General features: G+C 40.9%; 1 protein-coding gene across 6 annotated transcripts in view; it reads left to right on the forward strand.

The window, feature by feature from the left end:
* LOC147021607 (electroneutral sodium bicarbonate exchanger 1-like) overlaps nt 1–25,361 on the forward strand; it is a 265,236-nt gene that overhangs the window by 118,380 nt on the left and 121,495 nt on the right. For all 6 annotated transcript variants that reach the window (XM_085891723.1, XM_085891721.1, XM_085891722.1 and 3 more), the window contains 2 exons: nt 11,761–11,918; nt 24,446–24,533. In XM_085891723.1, coding sequence (XP_085747849.1) covers nt 11,761–11,918; nt 24,446–24,533 — 246 coding nt within the window. The remainder of the gene's footprint in view (nt 1–11,760; nt 11,919–24,445; nt 24,534–25,361) is intronic.

The following is a 25,361-nucleotide window of genomic DNA, read 5'->3' on the forward strand; positions in this document are numbered from 1 at the left end:
TTCATCCTGGGTTTGTCTCATAAAATATACCAACCAATAAACTTCAAAACAGAGAGTGCTTGTTTTGTCCAGCATAAATATATCACTTTGATAATGTACCATTCTCTGCCCTTTTTGTATTTGACAGACCGAGACTAAGGTGAGGTGACTCCCGCCCCCCCCCCACTCCTCTCCAATTTGGCTGATGACTCCACCCTCTAGGTACCATCCTATACCTAATCTTCATCAATGATCTTTCAGACAGGCAGGCAGCAGCCTCTTCTCTCTATGTAGACCTTGACAAAATCACAAGCTGGTGAAACACTTGGAATATGTCTTAATCCTGAGAAATCCCACACATTCACTCTCACTCTCCCCCACTCAGGGCAAACCCTCCCATCTACTTTCTTAACAATGCTCTCGAAGAAGTTCAATCACTCATACTCTTGGGTCTCACTCTCAGTGAAAATCTTTCTTGGGCAGATCGCATTTCAAAGTTGGCCTCCAAAGCCAGTCGCCGAATGGGCATCCTTCATCATGCAAAATCCTTCCTTGGCACATCTAGTCTCCTATCAACGTACAAGGCTTTCATCTGCATCTGCTGGTGCCTCTACCTCACACCTTGCTGAGATTGACGCCCCAAAAACCGAGGCCTTCAAGATCATTGGAATCTCCCTCGACGAAGCTGTCTATTGGCCTATCACTGACAGGTCAGTGGTCTCTCTGTCTTCTTCCGCATCCTTCCTTGTCTTGCACCTTCTGCCTTCATCGTGCTCTGTTCACCCCAGGTATCTGCAGGGCACACATGGTCCAACAGCAACCCCCTTCTTGTGAAATTCCCCAAATCCAGAATCACTGCTCACCTCCACCCATTCATTCCTCTTTTTTTGCCACTTGTGGAACCAACTTCCACATTCTCTTCAATCTCAATCTTCCCTTCAGGGTCTTCAACACAGCTATTCACCACCATTTCAGATCATCCCCATCCAAAACCATGATATTTTCTTCTCCCGTTAAAACACCCCTCCTTCTGTATCAAATTTGGCTTCTGTATCCATCTTATCCACCCCCTGCATTCTTCCCTACCCATCAACCTTACCCGTGAATCCCTTGTTTTCCATCTCCGTTTATTTTCTCCCTCCATGCTGCTGTTGACATTTCCCCCTTGTCTTTCTGCTGCTCCTTTTGTTATGTTGCGTCCTTATCAGTTCTGTGTTCTATCTTTTCCACGGGCCTTAACTATGTGTACAAATGTTTTTTTTTAACCTTATTCCTCCATGTGCATGCGCGCTCAGGATGAGATTCCATACAATTTGCCAAATTCAGAGCCAATGCACTGCAAAACTGCAGGTTCGTTTTCCGATTAATTTTCCGATTCGAATTCTACAGTGTTCAAAATATAAAATTCAATTGAAATTAAGTGGTTCCTCTATCACAAACTGACACCTGTAGACAGACAGAATGAACCAATTGCTTAATCCTGCTTTGTGCTTCATGCACGAGGTAACTAGAGAGTTCAAAGAGCACCTTCCTCCGAAATAGTCTTAACAACACCAACAAAATCCCACCCATGCAGTTGCGAGGATGTCCTTCAAAAAGGACATGGGACTTTATTGGAAACTGTTTGTTGGAATAAGAAGAATCTCGAAGTTCCCCCACCCTGAGAATGTGATTGGCAAATTGATTTGGCGAGATGGCGTACAATTTTGCCAAAGTATCTTTTACTATAATTCACCATCTGTCCGTCTCTCTGTTCCCAGGTACTGCAAAAACGGCTGAACCGATCACAACCATTTTTTGGTTGTGTAATCCTGGTACCCCTCGGAGTAAAATAGGCATAAATATAATAACATGACCCCCTTGACAGCTCCCAAAGGGAGTAGGTGCTTCTAGTTTACGATAATTCACCGTCTGTCCATCTGTCTGTTCCCAGGTACCGCAAAAATGGCTGAACCGATCGCAACCATTTTTGGGTGTGTAATCCTGGGACCCCTTGGAGTAAAATAGGCATAAATATAATAACATGACCCCCTTGGCGGCTCCCAAAGGGTGCTTTGGGAGCCGCCAAGGGGGTCATGTGGGAGCTTTCTTCTTCTTTGGGAGCTTTCTTCTCCCAAAGAAGTGGGTGCTTCTAGTTCCTAAAATGAAAGTTTTGGAAGTCCAAACAAGGCAATTTGTGTTCTATAGTGTTCAAATGTATACTGTAATTCCATTGAAATGAAATAATGGTTTTAAAGACCGTAGAAAAAAAAGACAAAACAAACCATTGAATTGCAAGTTTGCCACCGTTGATGTACTGTACCACCGCAGTTGATGTCGTGTACCACCATACGTTTATTTACTTTTTACGCCACCTTCTTTAACATGTTATATTAGTTATTCGTGTCTGTTGTTTGTGTTCTTTATGACGTCCTTAAAAACATTAAGTTTCCTGTTTGGAATGATTTTCAATTTTGGTTGACTGCTAGATTGACAGCGAGACAATCTGAAGCAATCGTTTTACGGTGTAGTCCTCATGCACATTTGGGATGAGATTCTATATATATCTATATATATATATATGATTTGCCAAATTCTGAGCCAAAGTACTGCAAAACTGCAGGTTCATGTTCTGATTCGTTTTCCAATTTGTTTTCTATTGTGTTCAAAATATATAATTCAATTGAAATCAAGTAGTTCCTCGTCCTGGACTGACAGTAGATGGAGTGAACCAATTGCTTATCCCCACTTTGCAGTACGAGCACAAGATAATAAGTGATTACAAGGTTTTCTTGCTTGATTCCTGAAATGGAGCTGTCCCAGATTGCACAGCATGCAGAATAAATGAATGTGATTTTTCCCATGTAGAGAAAAATCTGCATGGATGAGGGGAGATTGGGGGGTGGGTTCCAGCTTTTTAGAACTTTCCTTTCTTCCATTGTGATGTTATATTTCCTCTCCCAAACGTTTTGAAAGCAGTAAGGAATGGGAGAGTTAGGATTTTTCCTTTTACCATAACAGAGGAGGGAGAAAAGGGAAGCAAGTTTCATTGTGAAACAATGAGGCAAGGAAAAATATAATACACCATTTTTAGACGTCATAAGTAGATGGTTCTGAATTGTGTTATTTTTCTTGCTTCAGTATTGATTGATGCACGTCGGTTCAGCAGTGCTAAACTAATGCAGTCAACCATTACATATCTGAGATGTCTTTATTCAGATTTTGACTTGACTGTCAAGATCTATGAGCTTGAAATGATTATTGAGAGATTTAATCACAGAAGTTAATCATACTATGTACTTAATTTACAGTGTAATTATTATTGGCACCAATGCAATTTATTCATCGAGCAGAATCCCGTTAATTGATTATACGCAAAAATCCTGGTGCTGCTTTTTAAACATTTTCTCAACAGAGTGTAGGCCTAATCCTTTTTGTGTACAAGCTTGGAACAAAAACAACTTTGTGTACTCGCATGCATACATTCGCCAGGAAACAAAACTTTTATGCTTTTAGACGATGCTATGTAATTGCAAATTGACCTCTGATAACTTTTGTAGAATGCTATGTGCAGTACATTGAGCAGTGTAGTTTTATATAATGTTATTTACTTCTTTATTTTACGAATAATAGTGGTTTTAAAAAAGCAATCACGTAGAAACACACCTTTGAAATATATTGCTTCCTCTCACTTTAAACTAATTTCACACTTTTCACGCATATTATTTGTATTTTTGGGGCATGCTTGCCATTCTGTTGTTGTCCTGAGGCTGAAAAGGGGGTGATTTATCAGTATAACAAGGGACCCTTTGTACCCTCGAGCCCCAAGTTTTCACACAAGTCCTACCCATACTGTATAATGAGTGTAGCCGACCGCCTCGCTCACCATTATGTTCAAACCTGCTTTGCAGTCATGGCAGTTTCTTGCAGTCGATGAAAGGGCCTTGTAAACGCGCTTCATGACCTCTTCCATTTGCATTCTAACACAACCGGGTGCGTGTGCTTCAACAGAAATAAAAAGGCATAAGTTTGGTATTTGTAGTTCATGTTGCATTCATGACCTAGCAGTTGTGTTTGCTGGTTATTTACTATCTTTTTGTTTGAAAGAATAACGAACATGGACTTGTGCCGTTCAATTCCTCCAATTAAACGAGTTCTGCTTTGAGCTTCAAAATTGCTACATGTAAAGTCGAATAGTTGAAAATTTTATTTTTCTTTCGCTGACACTCTGATGGAAATGGGTTGTTCCTTATGAATGATAATTAATTAAATTAAAATATTGAAATTATTTTACTTCGATTTTTCATTTTGCACATACATACAGTATGTTGAGAGCTTAGCAGGATTATGGAGCTTAGCGTTAGAGTACTTGCTTTGATCTCAGGCCCAATTATGTATTGCCACGTTTCACAGACAGCGTATTACATAAATCAATACACTTTCAGTTGGAGACAATATTAAGCTGGCTCCGCTCTCACTCTGACCGTTGCTTTGCAAAAAGGAGAGGGGGCCACCGAGTGCCAATTAAGCTTGTCAAAGTCAAAACTACTGTTTTGGTATAGGACTGATGCAGAAATGGAGTTGTGACCTGTCCAAAGTAAATTATCAGTTGTTTACATTCATGACCTGGAATAGTTACCCTGATGATCCCAAAGGAGTATGCAACAAGAACAACAGCGGATCTTTTTTATGCAGGGGCTTGTACATACATCGTAGGTAGGCCAAAAACATATTGGCAGATTTCATTGTACTTTCACATGAATTGCAAGGACAATAATCGACAATGGATTTAAATCAAACTTGCTACAAGCATGTATCATGATGTAATAATGTAGGTGGAGGCATATCAGTCGACGTCACAATGTCAAAAAGTTCGTTTTTTAATTGATGCAAGTCGGCTGCACTAACTGTGGGGAAAGGGATTGATATGGGTACAGGTTTTTCTCATGTAACGTCATGATGATCTATCGATCTTGTTTTCTACTTCATTCTCAATGGCATATGACTGAAATACAGTGAGAAACTGCATGTTGATAAGCAAAGTACTGGAGAAAAACAAGAAACTGCAGCTTTATAATTGTGGCATTGCAGTAAAAGGTAAACCAAATGTTCATAGTTATTTTTCCTTGCAAAATAAGAGCCCCCAACCCCCCCCCCCACTCCCTCTTCCTCCCCCCACACACACACACACACACACACACACACACACACACACACACACACACACACACACACACACACACACACACACACAAACACTATACTATTAAGCTGAAACTTAAGACGTACATTTTCATCAGCAATACTGAAGGAAAAATGTACACATCTTCAAGTGACCCCATTAGTTTGACTTTCTACGTCATGGCAGATTACATGATCCAAAAAAAACTTGATAAAATAATCACACATTATCATCATATTAAAATATGCAATTTGGTGTTTGTCTGTCTGACCCATAGACACCTTAACTTATGGAATGCAGGCGCTCATGCTCGGATCCTGGGACTGGGTCCGACGCTGTGAAACAGGCCTGAAAATGTATTTATAAATAGCTACATAATTTGTCAACTAATAGACAGAATTAAACTTGGGTTTCACTCCAATATAGCGGACATTTCTTCATCATATGTGCTAAAAAAAAATTGTGATGACTGATGTATACTATGCATTTTGCAACATTGCTTAAACTCTGCAATACCTATGGGAAATTAGAGCAATTGTTTTCCCACACTCTAAGTTAGCTCAGATTCATTATAATTTAAGGTATCTATCCATCAGACAATACTCCACACTGATGCTATATGAATGTGATGAGCCAACTTGTTCCTGATTGCAAAGGGTTCAACACTTAAACGAGTTTTACAAGGAAAGAAGAATCATGTAACAAATGGAAATTGCAATAACATAAAATCGATGAAGCTCGGCAAATATGATTATTTGGAGAGATGATTATGGTCACTCAAAGTCGTTGTTTTTCACGTTGAAGCTTCTTGCGTCAAAGAGAGCCAAGTTGTTTCTCTGGATCACTGGCATCGTTGATATGAGCCTTGAGTATCACGTTGGCAAGTTTGCGATGAGCCTTCAAGTTTTCAGCCAGAGGGACATCTACAAACGACAGAACTTCTTTGAAATATGAGCTACATTTACTTTTGGGTATCTGACTACAAGGAGGTGGATAGCACTGTGAACAAAGAATGCAGTGGCCAATGGGGAAATGCTCCACTCCCCTCGACCCAATCCCTGAATAAATTCGCTTGAAACCATGTCATCCTCTGCCTCGTCTTCAGCATGCCCGTTTTGATGTTGTATGCCAGGAATCCACCGATGAAAACAACTTTATGGTTTAAAGTGTCTTTGGTTAAATTTAGTGTCATTTAAAGTGTCATTGGTTGATACTTCATGATTGTTCATAACAGTGAGGACCTCCTCAATCTGAAATCATCTGTTCAGAAGACTGTTCTTCTGCAGTTTGAAGTTTTGTTTCAATATCTCATAACCATGCTTCTCCACCTTCATCGATCATAGGAATCCAAAGGGTGACTGTACTCTCTTGAAAGAGAGAAAATGGAACACTATTCTTCCAATGTCATCCACCACGAACATGGAAAGATAATCTCCATTGCGCTTTTCGCTGAAATCTGATAAATGTCTGCCAATGTCCTCTGCAAACTTTTCAAAGCGACAAATCTTATCATTTTTGTCAAGCTGTTATCTGCAAGGTTGTTCACGAACAACAGCAGAAGTCATTGTTGTTGGCCTGGGGAGAGGTAATCGACTGCTTCAGGACTGACTTCAGCACTCTCGTAAAAACTGTCGGAGGTCCCACAAGTCGCTTTCCTTCTGTTGGGACCCATTTGCAATCAAAGTGTGATGCACAGAAAAATAGTTCATTTCACCCATTCACACTGCCTGCACTATTTGGCATCGCATTCATCCATTTGGCACGTTCTACTTCATCAGTGGGGAAACATTACTCTGCTGTAGGGCTCTCCTGTAGTTCCCATGTCAGCTCAATGCTGCACAACGTTTAAGCATATTTCCATGATATACTCAGCAATGAACTGTCCTCGGTATCTGAAAACAAGGAACAAAACAGTTGTAATGAGTTGCCGGGTATGTGCGTGAAATGTAAGTGTATTATAAATGGATGGTGTGTGTGTGTGTGTGTGTGTGTGTGTGTGTGTGTGTGTGTGTGTGTGTGTGTGTGTGTGTGTGTGTGTGTTACATGTTGTCTATTAATTACGTATTCTATTCATTAATTATGCACTCTTGAAATGTTCATTTTGACCCTTTTGTCTGCTGAGACCCCTTTGAACTTTGAAGACCCTTTAAGACCACCAAGACCCAAAAGACCTAGATGACCCAAAACTCTAAAAAGTTCCCGAGGACCCAAAGGTCTCCGAGGATCCAAAAGATCTCCGAGGACCCAAAAGTCCCTGAGGACCCGAAAAGTTTGTGAGGACCCAAAAGTCCAAAAAAGTTCCTGAGGACTCACAAGTCCCAAAAAGTTCCGAAGAACACAAAAGTCCCTCAAGACTGTAGATCCTGTAGACCCTTTAAGACTCGACTGTACTACAAAAAATCCATTAGAATTCCCATGTTTTAAACGCACGCCATATTAAGGTATATATATATATATGTATATATATATATATATATATATATATATATATATATATATATATATATATATATATATATATATATATATATATAGCAGCTTAATATGTCCTACCATGGCATGGCATTCTAATTACAAAATATATAACAAAAACAATGATAACATTGCAACAAATCATGTATTAATTAACACTAATAATATTTACAACAATAATAAGAATAATAGTATCATATGGCAACAATAATAAGGAACATATTTATTATAATCCCCGTGTTGGCCCCAAGCACATCTGGGCTTAGTGAAAGGCAAGCTAATTCCCTTGCAGTACAGCAGGCGGGTATGCAACAAGGCTGTGAAGACCAATGAAAATTTGGTCCATCAGACCAATGGACCCACGAATATTACAAAATGACTGTTTAATTTGTAATTTATTTTATATTAATTAACATGGAGTTCACTATGTAGCTGCTTCCCCATATAAATTAATACATTTATCAATAAAATAATATCTAGTAGCAATACCATAATTCTCGACTCAATAATTTCTTAATACTCACTTATTAAAGACAAAAAAGCATGGATATTGCAGAATTTAAACAATTTCACATAATGCAGAGTAAACATGAGTCACCACAAATTTATAGCACATATCATGGAGAAATGCCTTGGCTATATTTGAGTGAAAACTGTCGATGTTCTGAAAACATCATGTCGATGTTCCAGAGAAAACGTTATTTAATATTTTTCTTCGATCCAATATGGCTGCCAAACGATGTGACCTCTCAATTATTCCTAAGCAAACTTGTACACCCATGGCTTGGGGAAAATGTGTGTGAAGTTTCCCTCAATTTGTCCAGCCTTTCTCTGTTTATGTCTATATTAATGTCTAGCCTTTCTGGAGAAGATTATTTTTGTAGGTTTTAGGGTAAATCCAAGATCGTTGCAAAATCATGTGACCTGTGACATCATATGTGTGAGCCTTTTGCTCCTCATGGATAGGCGGTCATACGTGTAAAGTTTTCACCTCGATCTGTTCAGCCACTTCAAAGAAGATTTTTAAAGGTTAAAACAATTTTTTTTAAACAATATGGCTGCTGAATCATGTGACTGATGACGTCATCATTTTTTTTTTCTGTGGACTATTTTATCCTTCGATGACTGTCAAATATTTTCATACTGATCAGATGTAGTGTTCTACATATGCAATTATGACGTCATAATGAAGGCACCTATGCCGTCATAAAATCACACATATTCCCCATGAGGAGTACGTGCCACATGCCAAGTTTCAATTTTTGCCTTGCTATGGTTTCAATATACAGAGGCCCAATTTTTTTTTCGTTTTTCCAACATGGCTACCACACGACATGACATATGACATCAAAATTGTCATGAAACATTCTACATGAGTGGTCGTCACTTATATGGTGAAAAAATTGTCTCGATCCAACAAGTGGTTGTGAAGAAAAACACTAAAGTTCTGTGCAGACAAAAAAAAACAAATAAACACGAAAAAGACGTCGTGCAGAGCACAACACTTGCAGAACCCAAAAAACAAATTTGACCTCAACAATATTTGGTGGTTAAATTCAATGACCAAACATGCAATTCCTCTTCAGATTTCAAGTCAATGAAAATTGAGGATTTTAGAAATCTCACCTAAGTTGTTAACCTTTGGCCTCTGTTGACCTTTTGGTCAATATTGACCTCAAAAAATTGCCTGGTTGAATTCATTCATTTGAAGTATAAATCCTCTTCAAATTTCAAGTCAATTGGATGAAAATTGAGGATTTCAGAAATCTCACCGAAGTTGCTGACCTTTAGGCCAATTTTGACCTCAGAAATAATTGGTCATTGAATTCAGTAAGTTGATATGAAGATCATGTTCAAATTTCTGGTCAATCGGATGAAAATTGAGGATTTTAGAAATTCGACAGATTTGTTGACCTTTTGACCTCAAAAACAATAGGCTTCTTCCTTATGACAAACTCTACCATGTGGTGAAGTTTTGGAAGATCGGTTTAAAATTGTGACCTGTCGGCGATTGACAAACAAACAGACAGACAGACGGAATAACAAAATTCGCTGACCAATATACTTGAAAAATCTTCGATTTTACAAGTAATAGACAGACAGAGACAGACAAACGGACCCAAATGCAATATCCTCTGCTTTGGCGAGGGTAATAAGCAAAGAGAAAAGATATTGTCATCAGGAGGCACCTGGATATAATTTTGGTTTCAGCTGCTACTCTGATAGTAGTTTTAGTTTAAGAACATTTGTTTTTTAAGGCAACTGGTCTGGTTCAAGCAGCGTCTGAGCTAGGCTGTCCAGCGGGGAAACGCCATTCAAATTCTGGCTTTGGCGGGGGAAGAACAAAATCCCGCATCAATACCATTTTTAACCTCCGCCATCGAAGATCGGAGGTTAGTGTTTTCACCCCTTTCTGTTTGTTATCTTGCCAAAACGAAGTTTTTGCAAGATATGTTAGTCAGCTTGTATGTTTTTTTTTTTTGTTTTTTTTTGTATTTTTGTTTGTCTGTAATCACGTATAAAAAATTCTGCAGAGCACAGTTATCATTGGAAATTTTTGTAACTTCGCATATCAGAGGCCAATAGAGGTCCCTTACAGCGCATAAAATTTTGAAGGTCAAGTCAAGGTCAAGGTCACTTTGTCGCAAATCAGGGGGGGTCGACGAAACCCTTATTTTTTGAGTAATTTTGATCGAATCGTCTTCAAGCTTCATAGGAATATAGTTCATGGTTTGGCGCTCAGCTGATTAATTTTTGGTGGCGATTGGCCTTGACCTTCATGGTTAGCGCCTCAGGTCAAACATATTTGACCCCAAGGTCAAATTTTCAAGTTTTAGGAACCATATCGTGTAGTACCTCGAATTGAACACCTCGATGAGTGCTTTCTAGATATGTCAAGCTTGAGACATTATGACGTCATTTGGTGACGTTATGAGGCAAACGCATATTTTTCATGGTTACTCTGTAAAACGATTCTCATCGGAATCTCTCGTAGGCAGATATTCCTCAAGGAGTCGCTCCTGGTGGATAGCAGCTCTGTTCACCTCAGTGTGACCTCAAGGAAGTCACACGTGGTCACCTTTTGGCAAGATACGGGTCGCCCTGCGGGTGACATTGGTTTATTTGTTTGTTTGTTTGTGAACAGTATTACGGAAAAAAACTCCTCGACGGATTTTGACGAAACTTGGTGGGGGGGGCGGGTTAGGTATGGTCCAGGGATAATGCCATTAGATTTTGGACTTGGTCCCCCCCCCCAAAAAAAAAATTGAGAATTTTTTTTTTTTGCATTTCTACATGTTTTAAGTGATTTCCACCCCCCCCCAAAAAAAAATTGTTAGAGAAAAATTTTTTTTTTTTGCATTTCTGCATGTTTTAAGTGATTTCCAACCCCCCCCCAAAAAAAAAAATTGTTAGAGAAAAAAAATGTTTTTTTTGCATTTCTACATGTTTTAAATGATTATCCAACCCCCACCCCCCCAAAAAAAAATGTTGGAGAAAAGAACTATAACTCTGTCAGCACTGTTGACATATTTAATGAATAAGATATAAGGTTCACTTGAGTGACCCAGCAGTATTGGCGGCGGAGGTTTTGCACTCTCCCGAGTGCTCCCCCTCGAGTTAAGTCTGTTTTTTCGATGGGCGAGGGGGTTTTACTCATTTATTTTGTTATTTTTTTATCTTTTCAAAAAATTCCATTAATTTGGTGGGTTTAATTTTTGTGTTTAAATTTTTTTTTAAAGTGATTAACAATTAATAAATTCGTCCGTGAAAGTTGATCGTGGAAAATTTTAAAATTGAAGGATTTTTTTTTTGCCTTTTTATTTTTTTAAAACAACAAACATTTGTTATTTGATAATCCATTAAGCTTGACTAATCGTGAAAATAAATTCTAATCAAGTCAGGTTTTATCGAGTATTTGTCTTGAAGTTATGTCTAATCATTAATCATAAATTAGTGTTCCCGTCAAGGCAGATGCCATCACTTAATTACAGGTGATGGTCATCAGCCCAAAATGGCTTCCAATCTGAGGTAATTTCCTTGCCAGAAATTCCTTAAAATATTTTGGGGGAGCAAGGTTTTCAGCTTTATTGCCATGCAATTTGTGATCTGGTATACCTCAGGATCTTCCTTTGTCCTTCTATTTGCAGGTGGATCATAGTTTCATGAAGAAGATCCCCCCGGGTGCCGAGGCTTCAAACGTTTTTGTGGGAGAACTTCAGTACCTGGAGAAGCCTTTTGTTGCTTTTGTGCGCTTATCGCCTGCTCTGCTGCTTTCAGGCATTACAGAAGTGCCTATCCCCAGCCGGTGAGTCCTCTTTTGGCTTTATATATGTGGTAATTATGAGGTACTCTCTACTTCCATTGCTTATCAAAATTTTAGGAAGCTGGATTTTCAATGGATGATAAAATTGGGTCATAAGGTAGACTTTTGAATTTGCATACAAACTGGCATGTGCCTCGAGTAAAGTTGCATTCATCTTTATTCCAAAGCACTTCAACTTCATCAATATGTTATCTGATTGTTATGAAAAGCAAAAGTGACATTGAAATAGACAAGGGAATTATAACTGACCGAGTCAGGGACATTTTGAATTACACAAACTTGTGCATGTAATGAAGAAAAAAAGACTGCAGAAGTTTTTCCTGTAGTTAGCTGTTGGTGTTTGCAATGGAGTAAATAGAATAGAAATGTTATACTTCAAATCTACCTGTGAAATATCCATTTTGATGATTATTTTATTGATGCAAAATATTATCCTGAGAAGACTAATAGTTTTGCGACGACTTTAACGGTCACATTTATTCCCATCTTCTCGTGGGATCTGCCGGGGGATGTATTTTGCCCAATTATTTTGTGAACTGGCTGGCTAGGCCAGGATTGTGACATTCGACTGAGGATGGGAAGAATGTCATTTGACCAGGGTGCCAGTGATAACTTGACTAACTTTCACAAAAGACATCGGTGGGATCGTTAATATCTACCAATGCAACTAGCGCTAGCAGACAAGTCATCCAGCTTAATATCATTATGATGGACCTTGCACACTTTGATGCTTTGTCCTGCGTGCAATCCACGATTGTGAGAGTTGAAAGAATGGTCGATATTTGATCCCAAGTGATGTGGATTTTTTAACCCACCTTGTTGTGATCGTTGTCCTCCTGAAGGATTCTAACTGGTCGATTGTGGAATCCTATTTGACTTCAGACAGAGTTTAACGTTTGTCCGATTTGATTATAAAACCCTACAAAAAAACCCTATCGACACTGGTAAAACTGATGTCCACACAAGTCCTTCCTTGTGAAACAATTTATTTCCTAATTATACACCATACACTTCTCACCTTTGTACAATGAACTTAAGAATCCCCATTTGATTGCAATATTATTTGGTTCTATTTCATTTATTCTTATTTTAGTTAACAGTTAGACCAACCCGATTCGATTCACTTCTACATTACATCAGAGAGTTTTATTCTAACTTGGTACTTGGTCAGTTCCAAGGAGTACGAGCCACTGAGAAACTATACTTCCTCACGTGCTCGTACTAAGAAAATGTGCCTTTCAAAACATTTTATACTTCAATGAGAGAGAGGTTGGGGGATATTCACCCAGACTGTAGACGTGTCTTTTAGACATAAAGCCACTTCGTACATTTTCTAAGCAAAGGTTCATTTATCAGCTCGGTCACTCTGCTCCAGAACAACACATTTCTTATCATTTAGGGCAAAAGTCTTTTGGCCAGAAATGACAGCCAATTCAATTTGCAGCATAAAAGTTACATTTCTGAAACTCCATTTGTTACAATTTAAAATACATTAATATAATTTTTTCCCCCACACTATCGAGCCAGCTCAATTGAAAATGCAATATCGCCCTTAAAATGGCTACATATATGTGTATGTATATATATATATATATATATATATATATATATATATATATATATATATATATATATATATATATATATAAGAGCCTGGTGTTGGCGCAGTGGTTAGGGCAGCGGCTTGGGATCCGAGAGGTCCTGAGTTCAAGCCCCGTTGGGCCACTGAATTAATACACCAGGGGGTTGACTCAGCCTGTCATCCTTCCGAGGTCGGTGAAATGAGTACCAGTATACTGGGCCGGTGTATACCCCAGTTAAAATAGGTGTACCTTATCCCTGTGTCGTAAGAGGCGACCAGGGTTGCGTCAGGAAGGGCATCTGGCGTAAAACATGTGCCAAATCACTATGCGGATCATACGGATGATCCGCTGTGGCGACCCCTCACGGGAGCAGCCGAAAGAAGAAGAAGAAGAAGATATATATATATATATATATATACATATGTATATGTATATATATATACATATATACATACATATATACATATATACATACATATGTATATGTACATACATATGTATATATATAGTGACGTTCACGGGACTTAAACAGTCCCGCTAACATAGAATGAGCCGAAACGATGGAGGCGGTTTATCCTCTACAACCCAAAGATGGCGGTTCTAATCGCTCTACCGCAGGGGTCGGGAACGTGTGGCTCGCGAGCCAGGTGTGGCTCTTTTGAAGATTGCATCTGGCTCGCAGATAAAATTGGAGTTTGAATAACTTTTTTTTTTTTCATCATTTTGAAAAACTGAGACAATTTAAAGATGCATGCACAGCAAGTGAGCCCACTCAAAACTTTCATCTCCACCAGTTAGCTGGCTTCACATCCAGTCTCCTACAGTCATTCAAAGCACGCTTTGGAGAATTTCGTGTGCACACTCGTCTTTTTAAATTCATCACCCATCCAAACGAGTGTTCACTGAGCACAGCCGACCTGAGTTACATTCCTGGTGTCTCCGTCAGAGATTTTGAAGCAGAAGTGGCTGACCTGAAGGCCTCAGACATGTGGGTGAGTAAGTTCAAGTCACTGAATGAAGCTTTGGAAAGAATCGCACAACAAAGCGGAGTTGGCGAGCAAGCACATGTGGACAGAAATGAAAAAAACTTCAACCCGAAGACCAGCTGATTATCAAAACTTGGAACGCACTTCCTGTCACATACCACACACTGCAGCGTGTGAGTATTGCTGTATTGACCTTGTTTGGATCTACGTATGCATGTGAGCAGTCATTCTCACATCTTAAAAACATCAAGTCCAACCTACGATCACGTCTAACGGATGAAAGCCTCAACGCTTGCATGAAGCTTAACCTCACCACGTACCAACCAGACTACAAAGCCATTAGCAAATCCATGCAGCACCAGAAGTCCCATTAATGGTGAGTATTATAACAACATTATTTAAAAGAATAAATTCAGAGGCTTATTATACTCACATTTTGTTGAATTCAGTCATAAAATATATTATATGGCTCTCACTGAAATGGATTTCCAAATATTTTGCTTTCATGGCTCTCAGAGTCAAAAACGTTCCCGACCCCTGCTCTACCGCAAACGGGACGAGGAAGGTGGCACGAGTCACTTTTCACTGAGTTGATAACGTTTATTTCTCTAACCAGAAATAATCAGACTCGGCAAGAGGAGGGATCCGGGGCGATTCGACGGGATGGTGGTGTGGGTTCGGGCGTGGGGAAAACACAAACAATTCCAATGGATATACCAATCTCAAACCCTCCAAGGCGCCAGGTACACACACACACACACACACACACACACACACACACACACACACACACACACACACACACACACACACACACACACACACACACACACACACACACACACACACACAACGTAGCTGGTCCTGGTGGTCAGGCTGGCCCATGGTGTGGATGCAACAGTCCCTGAATTGGCGTTGGCCGAGCTGGCCTTGCTCTCGTCAGGGGGGCAGGAGAAACCGTGGTGCTGTCGACCTCCTGGTCTTGGCCAAAGTCCGCTCACAGCCGCCAGGGAGCCAGTTCTGGCGCCAAATTGCGAGCAGGAGAGGGAGGCAGGTCCGCCCGCCGTTCGACCCCGTACTCCGAGCCAGCAGAACCCCAGAGCCAACCGAGGTGAGGCACGAGGCTCAGCAAGGCTACAAGACATGATGAAACCAGGGCCGAATCAGCCCAACAACACAGCACGCTCCCAGCACAACAGCCTCCACCAGAACAGTTTTTTTTCTGTAACGATCTTCTTCCTCTTCCTTTTCCTTTTCGACCCTGAACAGAACCTTTTTATCCTCCCGTCCTCGTCACTTCCAATCGAGCCGTTTTATTGGCCCTGCGCCGTCGCCTTCCGCCAATCGTGATCACGGGGCGGAGCCATCCGCACCACTGTCCTGTGACGTCACGGCAAGCCTCCAGGGACTAATTAAAGGCGTTTACGCAGACACACTTACCCTATCCCGTGTCCCTATCTATTTACGTGACAATTATCATTTCCCCCTTGAAGAAATGGACATTTACTAGACAACTTATCACCACTGAATTGCTACTTATTACATCGAGATCCTGGTACACTCGAACAGCATGGCATACCTAATTAAACATCCTAATTACCCTTTGAATGCATACCCCCCCTCAAACGTAACAATATATATATATATATATATATATATATATATATATATATATATATATATATATATATATATGTATATGTATATGTATATATATATATATATATATATATATATATATATATATATATGTATATGTATATATATGTATATATATATATATATATAAATGTATATATATATATATATATATATATATATATATATATATATAAATGTATATATATATATATATATATATATATAAATGTATATATATATATATATATATATATATATATATATATATATATATGTATATGTATATATATATGTATATATATATATATGTATATATATATATATATATATATATATATATATATATATGTATATATATATATATATATATATATATATATGTATATATATATATATATATATATATATATATGTATATGTATATATATATGTATATGTATATATATATATATATATATATATATATATATATATATATATATATATATATATATATATATATATATATATATATATATATATATATATATATATATATATATATATATGAATAATGCCAGGCCCATCCCCAAACTGAAAGGCAAAAGAAACTTACCACTTGTTTGAAACGTAATAAAATTGTAACAGTTAAAAACAGAACAAACCAACAATTGCTAATTGAAACATTTGCATTTTATTGATGACATGTCAAGTTTTTGACGAAGATACACCATGTCGTAAGTTTGTTCTACAGTGCAGAACAGCACAGGGTGCAATGTCAGTCCCCTTTCAATAGCGTGTGTGGCCACCATTGTTTTGGATACAGGCAGTGCATCGTCGGCGCATACTGCCTACCAGTCTTTGGATGGATTGCTGCTGGATTCTGTCCCACTCAGTCCTCAATGGCTGAAGCCATCTGACTTAGGACCATCTGCCTGTCCTGCGTTGCAGTGGTGATTCTTGGCCTTCCTGATCGAGGTCTGTCATCTGCAGAGTTGTGGAGGGTGTCTCTGTCCACCAGGGCCGATATCGTCTGGTGTGAACAGCCAAGGTGACGTGCCACCTCACGGTGGCTCAATCCACCTTTCAGTATGCCCAAGGCACACTGCCGTTGATCCCTTGACAATTGTGGCATGTTGATTGAAATGCCCATTTTTCACTGGCCTTTTTAAAGCCAATATCAAGACATCACGTGCAGCTCATTAAAATCATCCCGTACCCCTTGGCTGAAGGCGCTGTCACACCTTGACGATTTAGCCAGCGTATGCCGACTTATGAAGAATTTGTCTAAAACGATGGCACACGTCGAATACTTAATGGGTAAGTTTTGATAACATTAAGAGTACGCTGAAAAACACTGCCATACGTCGTAGTACGCTGGCTTTCATCGTTGTCCTTTGCGGTTGTCCTCAAATTTTAGCATGCTTGAAATTTTACGACGTATGCCAGCGTATGACTCACACGTTCCGCTACGCTGGCCACAAGTTGTAGGCACGTTATGCGATCATTGACACACGTCGACACACGTTACTTGTAAGTTACTCATAAGTCGAAACACATAGAGGTAATGATTAGCGTACCCGAAACTTATTTATAACCTATGAGTAACGTGTTGTAGGCACGTTACACGATCGTTGACACACGTCGAGGCATGTTATGCGATCGTTGACACACGTCGAGGCACGTGACTTGTAAGTTACTCATAAGTCGAAACACGTCGAGGTAATGCTTAGCGTACCCAAAACTTATTTCTAACCTATGAGTAACGTGCTTTGAACCGATGTGTAACGTACCTCCAATGCATATTGACGTATGTAGACGTATTTGATTGACGTCTTCCGGACGACCACAGAACTTACTGAACGTGTTTATAATTTACAGCTACCGTATAATGGCGTATTGGCAGCGTTTAAAAAAAACAAAAAAACAACAATAACTTCCGATATTTCGTCACGTGCCGTTACGTCACGTCCGATTGCCTCTTCAGTTTGCTCATGTCTTATTCTTAGTTCCTCCTCTGTGAATATTTTCTGTTTGAGGATATTGCCACGTCGACGTCGAAACTTAAAAGCAAATGTCCGAATATATTTTAAAATTTGTGATGGACTAAAAATAAAAAATAAAAAAAGAAAAACAACAACAACAACAATTTCAGATATTTTGTCACGTGCCTTCACGGAGCCAAGGAGAAAAAAAGAAAATGTGCCTTGACGGAGAAAATAAGTTTCGGGAATGCTAAACATTACCTTGACGTGTTTCGACTTATGAGTAACTTACAAGGAACTTGTGTTGACGTGTGTCAACAATCGCATATTGTGCCTACAACTTATTCCCAGCGTAGCGGAAAGTGTGAGCCATACGGCGAGTACGTCGTAAAATTTTCAGCATGCTTGAAATTTCACGACGTACTACACGTACCACAAAATATGACAGCATACTTCATCGTTTTTCAGCGTGCTGTTAACGTATACACAACTTACCCATACCGTATTTGACGTGTGCCAGGGTTTTAGACACAATTTTCATAGGTCGGCATGCGCTGGCTAAATGGTCAAGGTGTGACTGCGTGGTTGACACTTCCAATTCTCAGGCGGTTATGATTTAAATCGGCGTGCGGCAGGTTTTTAACAGGCTACGCCACGAGTTCGTCGGCAATACGTGCAGTGCGCTATGCCCAAGTCAAACTATCGTTGGGTATCGGTTGTGAATGCCGACAACAGGATAAGCATTCGTTGGAATAAGTTATCGATAAGACAACGAAACGTTCTGTGCCCATTACTAATATGTTATGCATACGACTAACACGTTATGAATACGACCAAAAGTTTTTTAAAAACATCAAAATTTCAGCGTACGCCAACGTTTTACATACGTTTTTATACGTTGCCATTGCTGGCTAAATCGTCAAGGTGTGACAGCGCATTAATCACTGACAGTCAAAACGGCTGTTCAACAGCTGTGTTATGAAGTGACCATTGAAGGTTCAGGTGACCATCCGTGACCGTTTTGTCTGACAGTGAGGACACTATTGTCCACAAATAAGTTCACACATTTACTACACGCAGTGTTATTGTTGATATTTGAAGGTTTAAAAGGTGGTAAGTTTCTTTTGCGTTTCAGTGTATGTGTATATATATATATATATATATATATATATATATATATATATATATATATATATATATATATATATATATATATATATATATATATATATATGTATATAAATGTATTAACAGTGTGTCCCAAAAGTCACCTCAGGATTTAGAAATTAAATAGCATTTCTGATTTTTAATAATTTGTTTTTCTTTTCTTTTCAGAATTTGAAGCCTGGTGTTGGCTTAGTGGTTAGGATGGTGGCTTGGGATCCCAGGGTCCTGAGTTCAAGCCCCGTTGGCTGCTGAATTAACACCAGGGGGTTGACACAGCCTGTCATCCTTCCGAGGTCGATGAAATGAGTGCCATGACCAGTGTACTGGTCCCGGTGTATGCCCCGGTTAGAATAGGTGTACCATATGCCTGTGTGTCGTAAGAGGCGACCAGGGTTGGCGTCAGGAAGGGCATCCGGCCATAAAACATTGCCTCAAGAAAAAGCAAAACCCCTGCACAGCAGGGAAAAATGGCTGTAAAAACGGTCATTTTCTTTTCAAAATTTAGATTAACATTTGGAAATTAACCATGGAAAAATTCACAACTGAACAAAGAACACAAATCGTTGAATTTTATTTTAAATTTCATCGATCAATTATCCTCACCCAAAGAGCATACTGCCGACACTTCAGGTCAGGTCAGGTATGGGTGCATGTGCCAGAACAGCGCGTCGCTACATCCACTTTCCGCCGGTACTCCAGGAGCCTCCCTCTGGCCTTCCCCCAGGCAGATGCCAGGCCCATCCCCATCTCCCTGAGATGCTGGTCAACCTGCTGCAACCACGAGGCACGTGGTCGGCCCATTGGCCTCCTCCACTCACGAGACTCCCTCGCTGAGAGAATCTGGTGAGCAGGATCAGCGTCAGGAAAACGAGCCACATGTCCATACAGCCACAACTGACGCTCACGGACTATGCAGGTAACAAATCTCATCCGAGTCTCTCTCAGCAACCGCTCGTTGTACACAAAATCTGACCAGCGAGAGCCAAGGATTCTCCAAAGAGACCTGATACCAAAGGAATGAATTCTCCATCTCAGATCCTTGGTCAGAGTCCAAGTCTCACATCCTAGAGCAAGACTGGAAGCACCAAGGACCTGAAGACAGACTTTCGTCCTCCCGCACAGGTACCGGCAGCGCCACACCCCATGATCCAGTGAATCCATGACTCCCCAGGCCGACCCAGACGTCTATTGACCTCTGACTCACAGCCAGCAGAGACATGAATATCACTGCCAAGGTAAGTGAATCTCTCCACGACCTCAACATCCTCACCACAAACAGACACAGACAGGACAGCAGCATCCAAGATGTCATTGAAAGCCTGGATCTTAGTTTTGACCCAAGAAACCCGCAATCCCAGCGGCTCCGACTCCTCATTCAGCACCTCAATGGCCCCCAAAAGGATATCTAAAGTCTCCGCAAAGATGACTGCATCATCTGCAAAATCAAGGTCCGAGATCTTGACATTCCCAAACGATGCACCGCAGTTTGATCTTTCCGACATCCTCCCTAAAAGCCAGTTCATACAAGTGCTGAAAAGTGTGGGGGCCAGTACACACCCCTGACGAACTCCAGTAACAACTGGAAATATATCAGAGATGGTACCACCACACTTCACAGCCCTCTCAGTACCAGAGTCGAGTTCAGACATCAGATCGATCAGTTTTGGTGGCACCCCACGAAGACCAAGAATCCTCCAGAGGCCATCCCGATTCACTGAATCAAACGCTTTACAGAGATCAACATCGGCTGCAAGCAGCCCCTGCCGAAACTCTCGTCTGCGTTCGGTGAGGACACGAAGTGCAAGGATACGGTCAATCGTTGACCTCTTTGGTGTAAAGCCTGACTGCTCTGGACGCTGGTGCTCAAGCAGATAGTGGCGAACCCTATCGAGAATTATCCGAGCAAAGACTTTGCCCGGCACTGAGAGCAGCGTCACCCCTCGGTAGTTGTTGCAGTCTTGGCGATCACCCTTCCCTTTCCAGAGAGGGGCAACAAGGCCCCTCTTCCAATCAATTGGGATGATGCCTGTGTTCCAGGCAGAGCACAAAACTGCATGCAACGACACAAGTGCAGCATTTCCACCAGCCTTGAGACGTTCAGCATGGATGCCACAGATCCCTGGAGCTTTACCCTGTTTCAACCGGTTCACCGCAGCCCGTGTTTCTACAAGCGAAGGTGGGCCACAATTGATTGGAGGGTCAGCAACAGGGATTGTAACACCATTGACGTCCAACTCGACAGCTGGTGGATGAGCCTGGTACAACCGCTCAAAGTAACCGGCCCAGCGGGCCTTCACTTCAGACTCCTCTGTTAAGAGCCTACCACTCTCTGCTCGAACTGCAGTGCTCCGAGGGATGGGCTTGGATGAACGCAATGCGCGAATTCCCCTGTAAGCGGGACGAGGATCACCTGTCCACAGGTGATGCTCTACCCCCTCACAGATTCCTCGCACATAGGCCTCCTTGTCCACCCTTAGTGCACGTACAGTTTTACGCTTCAGCTCCCTGAACAGCTCAGCTCTGCCATTCAGCCTGGCCCTGCGACTCTGGTCAATGGAATCCAGTGTCCCTTGAGAGACAAAATTCTTCTTTGCCCTGCGGTGAGTTCCAAGACATCTGCCGGCACTTCAGGTCAGGTCATCAAGGACGGTGGTCTTGAAGGTAATCCATAATTCTTCCGGACCCCCCAAAGCACCCTGACCCCCCAAGTGTCCACTCAGCCTGTTCGCAAACTCCTCAGCTACTCTCTCATCCTTGAGCTTGCCAACATCCAGCCTCGGCTGAGATGGTACCATTCTTCAGGATTTAAGGTGCAGCTTTAGAGTTGCTACAACAAGCCTGTGGTCAGTATTGAGGAACTGAGCACTCCGGTAGACCCTGCAGTTCTGGATCATCCTCCAGCGACCGTCAACGAGGACATGGTCAATCTCCTTTGCCACACCACCAGCGTTGGAATACCAAGTCCAGTGATGAGCTTGTGGGCGCTAAAACCATGAACCGGCCACCCTCAGTCCATGACTTCTTGCAAAGTCAAGGAACTTAGTGCTATTCTTTCTTCCAGACCTATTCTTCCAGACCCCTCGATCTCCTCACTCTCCCTCCACCCCTCTCTATCACCACCCTCTCCCCCCCGCCCCCCCCCACAACTCAGTGTTCCCGTCAGCAAAGCGACGGGTGGTATTTGCTAGAATATTAATAAAAGGCTGTGTTTGTGTGTGTTTCCAAATGTGTGTTTGTGTGTGTGTGTTTCCTCCATAACTTCAAAACTATAAAATCTTGCAGCCTGAAACTTTTCATGGCATGGCTTTGCATGGAAACTTTTGCATCACTTGACTAAGAAAACTCCAACAAAGTGCAAGAGTGAATATTGGATGTTTGGGTGAATTAAAACATTTAACTTTCAAAGATAATTAACGGCATTATTTAATTATATCCTTCATCATGCGATCCTTGGCCACCTCTCTGGGTCTTAAGGCATATCCTGGGTTATCTTGCTGGGGTCTGAAGCCACCATGTTTTTTGGCTTGCTCAACCAAGCCTTGACTTGGAACATTCCGCAACGATTTCTTAACTAACGATAAACTTTTTGTTTCACTTTCCTAACTCATATCGAATGCCTGTTCATCATAGCTACAAATCGTTGCGTACACCACTTTTGTAAGTACGATTAGTTTTTTAAATTAGGAGCTTGGAGCGATTTAATGCATTATATGATACGATTTTCCACGATCAACTCTCATGTACTAATTAAACTATATTATCAAAATATTGTTTCAGTTTTTGAAGATCGGATATCGTCCGGACAAAATAATTCTGGTGCTTCATCGTGCTGGATTTTTATCAACTGTTGCTGTAGTTCAACAGTCATTGCGACTTCCTCAAGCAAATCTTCTGCATCCACATTGAAAGGGTTCCGCACACATCTGTATTTCTTAACATCGTCGGTGGGAATGTAGTGCTCAAATTATTCACGAAGTTTGGCCAACTGCCCCACACAGATGTATTTGATGTCATTGAATGACACTTTCATTTTCCTGAAAGTGTTCCAGAAGTCGAGTTAAGGATGGGAAAGCAGCAGTCCTCCCTCACTCAACTTTCCATTTCCACAGCTTCAATTTCCTTCTGGATGATGACGTCTTTTCTGTCATTCTGATAAGCATGTGGTCATGGCCTTGCATGGAAGTGTTCAACTGGATGGCTTCACCGAAAATGTCTGCAAGATAAGTAACTCAGAGCAACCACATTGGCTCGGAGAACCTTTCAGCCAAACCATGTTTCTTCATACACAAAAATAATTGGAGCTCAGTCCGCAAGGCTACAACTCGCTGAAGTACCTTTCCACACTCAAGCCACCTTACCTCGGAATGGTAAAACGAGTGCATACTACATGTTCCGATCAGAAATCTGATTACATTCCCCAGAACAGCCGAGAGTTGAGCGCTCTTGCTTCAATGAAGTTCATCACTGGACCTACTTTGCTCATGATGACAGCCAACTCACCCAACAGTCTTTGTGGGCAGCTCATGCCATCTTGTGTCGAGTGTTACGTGCATCGGCCTCATATCTTTATCATGACTTGCATCATTTTATGAATTTTTTCTTATTTTTTGGCACCTCATTGCGACCCACTCAAAACAGCTTGATGACCCAACACTGGGTCACGACCCAGGGTTTAAGAAACACAGGCCTAAATTTACTCAAATTTGCTTCTAAGCTTTCTAGCCGAGGGTTGAATCTCAACACAGCGATAAACTGTCATCCCGGTGTTTCACAGGTAGGGTGATTCATCAATGTGTTTGCCATCCCTCGGATGGAAGTTAAACTGGACGTCCCATGTGCCAGCATTCGTTGGTGGATGTTAAAGACCTCAATGTCTCCATCATAAAGAGTAGGTACGCTATCATCAACATGAACAAATTCCAAATTCCTGCCATAACTACTGCTAGGAATGCAACGTCAAGCCACCAGTATTACCCTTGCCAAAAAACTGCTTCATAAGGAACCCCCCCCCCCCTGCTTCAAACTTAATCTTAATTCCGTTTTGTCCTGTTTAGTAATTGTTTAACTGTAAAGATATGTCATGGTTTTGTTTTGTGAATATTTTTCCACGATTGCTTGTGATATTTGCTTCTTCTGGATATTGATGATTGTCATGTTATGCCTTTCAGATTTATTTTCATCCTACTCGGGCCTCCAGGAAAGGCCCAAGAATACCACGAGATTGGACGCTCAATTGCTACTCTCATGTCTGATGAGGTTAGTCTCTTCCTGCACTCTACCTTAGTTTGCTTTCATCCTTTCCCTTGGTTTGTTTGAACATAATGCATCACAAAGCATTTTCACTGATGGGCTATTTATGACATCTTGGATATATCACATCAAGATCAAGGTATGCATCCCATTGTTTTTGCAGAGCATTGAGGTGCTCTTGACAAGTTGTGAATGTTTATTGTTGATAACAAACAGAGCACCATGTCATTGCATGTGTTATCGGTTAGGGTGAGAACATAGAATTTGGCCAAGACGCCACACAATGGCATACTCTTGAAAAAGACACCTTGGGATCTATAAATTCCACCAGTGAATGCTTAGTAGATGGTACACAGCTTAACGTCTCTCCAAGGTACACCCAGTGATAAAGCGCCTCTCTCATCAAATTTTGGTTCAACTCAAGATTAAACAGCTCCAAGGTGAGTACGCAACCTCTGAGCTATTTTGTCAGCACTTCCATATATGCTTGGGCTGTATATTTATTTGGTCTTCTACCCTTCCTTTCAAACTCCGAAGTGCCCCACACATCACTTCATCCATCCTCTCCCATACCTGGGCATTTCTCACTCCCCCTCACATCCTTTCCCTCCTGAAGTATGACCCCAGGACCTACAACACTGTGGTTTGCTACCTGGCTCTTTCTCCCACTCATCTTACATTCTTCCTTTTCAAAGGCACTGCGTTGTTGTACCTCCTCACACACCTTACATACACAGCCCATCCGGCTCTGATGAATCCTCAACCCTCTAGTTGACTGAAACTCTCGTCCACATACACACCTTTCGAGACTTTTACGTCCCTCTTCACTCACAA

The sequence above is a fragment of the Eptatretus burgeri genome, chromosome 8 (genome assembly GCF_056783735.1).
Source record: "Eptatretus burgeri isolate ZD-2024b chromosome 8, Ebu_testis_v1, whole genome shotgun sequence".
Lineage (NCBI taxonomy): Eukaryota > Metazoa > Chordata > Myxini > Myxiniformes > Myxinidae > Eptatretus > Eptatretus burgeri.